Raw genomic sequence first — 3889 nt, 5'->3', positions numbered from 1 at the left:
GATTATACTTGTAATACTATGGTTAGCTTTGTTTATCTTTTTTCCTAACTCGGTGGTGATCATACAAACAGCATCAGTGTTTTCTAGCTAAGTTAGGGTTATATTACATAAAGTAATTGAAACACAAACCATACAGGGTCTGTAAAGTGTGAACAAGTTCTGTAAAGTGTGACCAGGTCAAAGAATGGCCAAGTAAGGGAAAATAAAGGAGATTTTCTGAATAGACGAGTGTTCTAAAATGTATCCCTTGAATCCATATGCTGATCTACCAGTCTCTTGATGGCATTTTTAATCTCCTTATTTCTCAATGTGTAAATGGCTGGATTCAGGACAGGTGTGATGACTGTGTAAAACACAGCAAGAAACTTGTCCACCCAAGTGATGTTGAGTGGCCACAGATAGATGAAGATGCAGGGCCCAAAGAACAAGACCACCACTGTGATGTGGGAACTGCAGGTAGACAATGCCTTTGATGCTCCACCTTTAGAGTGAAGGTGAACAGTTGTTAGGATATAGGTGTAAGAAATCAGCAAGAGAATGAAGCAGGTTGTTGCCAAAACCCCACTGTCAGCATTTATCAGTGTTCCCAGGGTACGGGTATCCATGCAGGCTAGTTTTATTACTAATGGAATATCACAGAAAAAGCTGTCTATTACTCTGGGTCCACAGAAAGGCAGTTCCAGAATCATTGCCAGTTGACTCATGGCATGCACAAAACCAATGATCCATGATATCAAAACTAGACAGAGGCACTTCTGTTTGTCCATGATGCTGGAGTAATGGAGTGGTTTGCAGATGGCCACGTATCGGTCGTAGGCCATTGTCACAAGCAGTACCATCTCCCCACCTCCAAAAAAATGTACACAGAGAATCTGAGTCATGCAGCCCCCAAAGGAGATGGTCTTATTATCCTTTAGGAAGTCTGTGGTTAGTTTAGGAGTTGTGACGGAGGAAAGACAGAAGTCAACAAATGAGAGATTGGCCAAAAGGAAGTACATTGGGGAATGGAGACGAGAGTCTGAAATGATCAATAGCACAACAAGGAGGTTGCCCGCAGCTGTCATCAGGTAAAGTGCTGAAAATGGCAGCATGAGGAAGGCTTGGAGCTCCTTTGAATCACAAAGCCCACTGAAAACGAACTCGGAGACCACAGACTGATTTGCTTCTTCCATTTAGTTCAGTTCATTGCAATGGGACCCGAAGAGCAAGAGATGACTTGAGAACTTCAGAATGGAAAAGAGAATTTAGTGGTCAAGTATTAGAGAGCGGATAAACAGTTCTGATAAAAACCAAACAAAAGAACAATCCTTACCATTGTACAAGCTCAAAACTGTAAATTAAAAGCTTTTTTTTTTTGGAAAGGGCATAATCTTGTAGCTAAGAAATGGGGCTAAGTTAAGAAAGTAAAGGACATTACTTATGGAACCACACAATTCTTATTGGTATCAAACAAACTCGGAAATTGGAAATCATAATGTTCTCAAACAATTTCTCCAAGACTTGAATGTAACTATAGGAAAACAGAATGATTTGTCTTGATTTCTAAGGTCTAAAATATATTTGAAAACTTTTCCTTCTTATCAGAATTTTCCCAAGTGTATTTTCTAATACTCCATTTCTGATACAAAACATGCTTCTCAGCAACCACTGATTGTTAAATTGAAATTTAACCATTGATTGCTAAATTTAATAGTCTGAACTGAAACAGTCTATTAAAAACAGTCTATTATAAAAAACTTCATCAAATGATTCCAGCAAACGTGTTTATTCCTGAAAGAAAATCCCAAATACTGGCTGCACAATGCTTGTATTGGACACTTGTTTTCATTTAAATATCCCCCTGAGAGGCTGTTTCAGCAAAATTTTATATACCATGGCCTGAAAAAAGTTAATTCTTACTTATATTGACTAGTCCTCGTCTTTCTATGGCAAAAGGGAGTATGTTTTGAAACTGTGTTAAATTATAGATGCATGAAAGTTGGTTTTACTCCTACCTGTCCTTCCTGGAGAAAATACATATTCTCAGTTCACTTGTCCTTCACCAATGTTTTATTTCGTTATTTAAATTCATCTCAGTGGGCGGGAAGAGTAATCCCTAAACCAGAAAGTAAAATGATTCTTTCCTTCTTTCTTTTCTCATTGCTGTCTTTTCTTTCCTCTGTTTTCTTCTCTGCTTTTGTTTTCCAATTCTGCCTTATAGGAATGTAAACTGAGGGATTAAAATGTAATGAAGTAGCACAGCATACACCAGTTTAAAAATGCTAAGCAGCTTTAAACTATCTGTTTTAATAACCACAATGTTTGCTGCCATTTTTACAAATGAGGAGATCTGATTTCCCAAGTCATACAACTATAAACTGGAACATAAACTGAGGTTTATCTAACTTAAAAGCCTGTAATAAACTTCTTTATTAGAGAGAGTTTATGTTAGTAACATTAGTTTTGAAAAGACTAAGAAAGGTAAAATTTTTGAAATAAAATTGTTTAAAATGAATCAATTCACACACAAAGAAATATAGATACACCAAGTGGTTACAAAAGGCATTTGACTTTATATATTAATCACTTTTTGTCTGTCTCTCTTAATTATTGAAAATATAGGTACACAGCAAAACATAAATCAACTGAACATTTCTATAGGTAGAAATCAATCTAACTTCTTTTGTCTTCAAATTGGAATGTACTTTAAGTCCATTGATCTGAATGACTGTATTTTCCTATGTGTACCCCTTCAGTTAAATGTGGAAATGAGAAATAATCCAAAATAACCCAAAAGTCACTAGAAAATGTCAGTATAACATGGAAGACTCCAAACCTAGTTCTTCCCCAACCCAAGTGTCCTGGACTTGAGATTTTGGAAGGGAAGCCCTTTTGGTTAGTAAGTGAGACTCTGTATAAATCTCAGAGATTTGCTCGGGGTTAAAATTCTTAGTACTCTAAGTTCAGTAATTATGTATTAAAAACCCACAGAAATATAGGAAATCATAGTCTTAAATTAGAATGACATTAAAAATGAAAATTTAAAAAGTAGCTAACTTCAAATATACTTACTCTACTGACATCATATCTGAGACCAGATTCTTCACAGGTAAGGCTTACTCTGGATTCTACCTTACATCTGAAATGAAGTCCCATTGATTAATTTATTTATTGTGATGAGCAGGATTAGTGCGTATGCATCCTCTCCACTGTTGCACATATATGTTGTGAAGAGTTGCCTTTGTCCTGGGAAACTTTTCACCTCTGTGTTTTAAACAGAGCCAAAATCTGGAATGACTTTTATATCATGTTCCTCGGGGATCTCTTACCTTCCAACTTTCTCTGAACTGAGAATTCATCTACTAATATTCCCTTTCCTGAGCTAGATAAAAGTTAGTTACATAAAGCCCACCTAACACTATTATTAAAATAAAAGTATTGTGAAGCATTTTTCTATATTTATTCATTAAGAGCATATGACTTCCATTTGCTCTATATCTACCATGTATGTAATGAAATTGAGCTTAGATTTCAATTCCAGACTCAGCAGAAGTTCCACAGGATATATAGATGAACAGATAACAGCCAACTAATCATACAGATAAATCTAATAAGGTTCAAAGAATTTATTAAGTGTATTTAGAAAAAATAATGAAAACCCCTTCATCCATTCTTTGCTAATCTTAACGGATATCAGAAAGTTGATATGTTTTATCACCCTGTTGCTCTTTTTATAGATAATGTTAATTGTACAATTCAATATTTCTTTCTTTCTTTTTTATTGTTTGCTGCTATGATTTAAAATAAATGAAAATCTATGATTGAGTCCCTATTGTTTTTTTCTTCTTTGGTACTTTTTTTTAAAAGATAATTTTACTGGGGGCTCTTACAGCTCTTATAACAATCCATA

The 3889-nt window shown here is 35.1% G+C and overlaps 1 protein-coding gene across 1 annotated transcript; it reads right to left on the bottom strand.

The window, feature by feature from the left end:
* Window positions 1–233: 233 nt before the first annotated feature.
* On the bottom strand, window positions 234–1172 carry LOC101653732 (olfactory receptor 4K3-like). The gene has a single exon (XM_030884956.1). The coding sequence runs from the start codon at window positions 1170–1172 to the stop codon at window positions 234–236; it is 939 nt and encodes a 312-aa protein (XP_030740816.1).
* Between the last annotated feature and the right edge of the window lie 2717 nt (window positions 1173–3889).

The sequence above is a fragment of the Echinops telfairi genome, unplaced genomic scaffold (genome assembly GCF_000313985.2).
Source record: "Echinops telfairi isolate 266 unplaced genomic scaffold, ASM31398v2 ScPeMD7_18;HRSCAF=68, whole genome shotgun sequence".
Lineage (NCBI taxonomy): Eukaryota > Metazoa > Chordata > Mammalia > Afrosoricida > Tenrecidae > Echinops > Echinops telfairi.
Note: the sequence above shows the minus strand (reverse complement) of the source record. Positions and strands in the feature narration are given on the sequence as shown.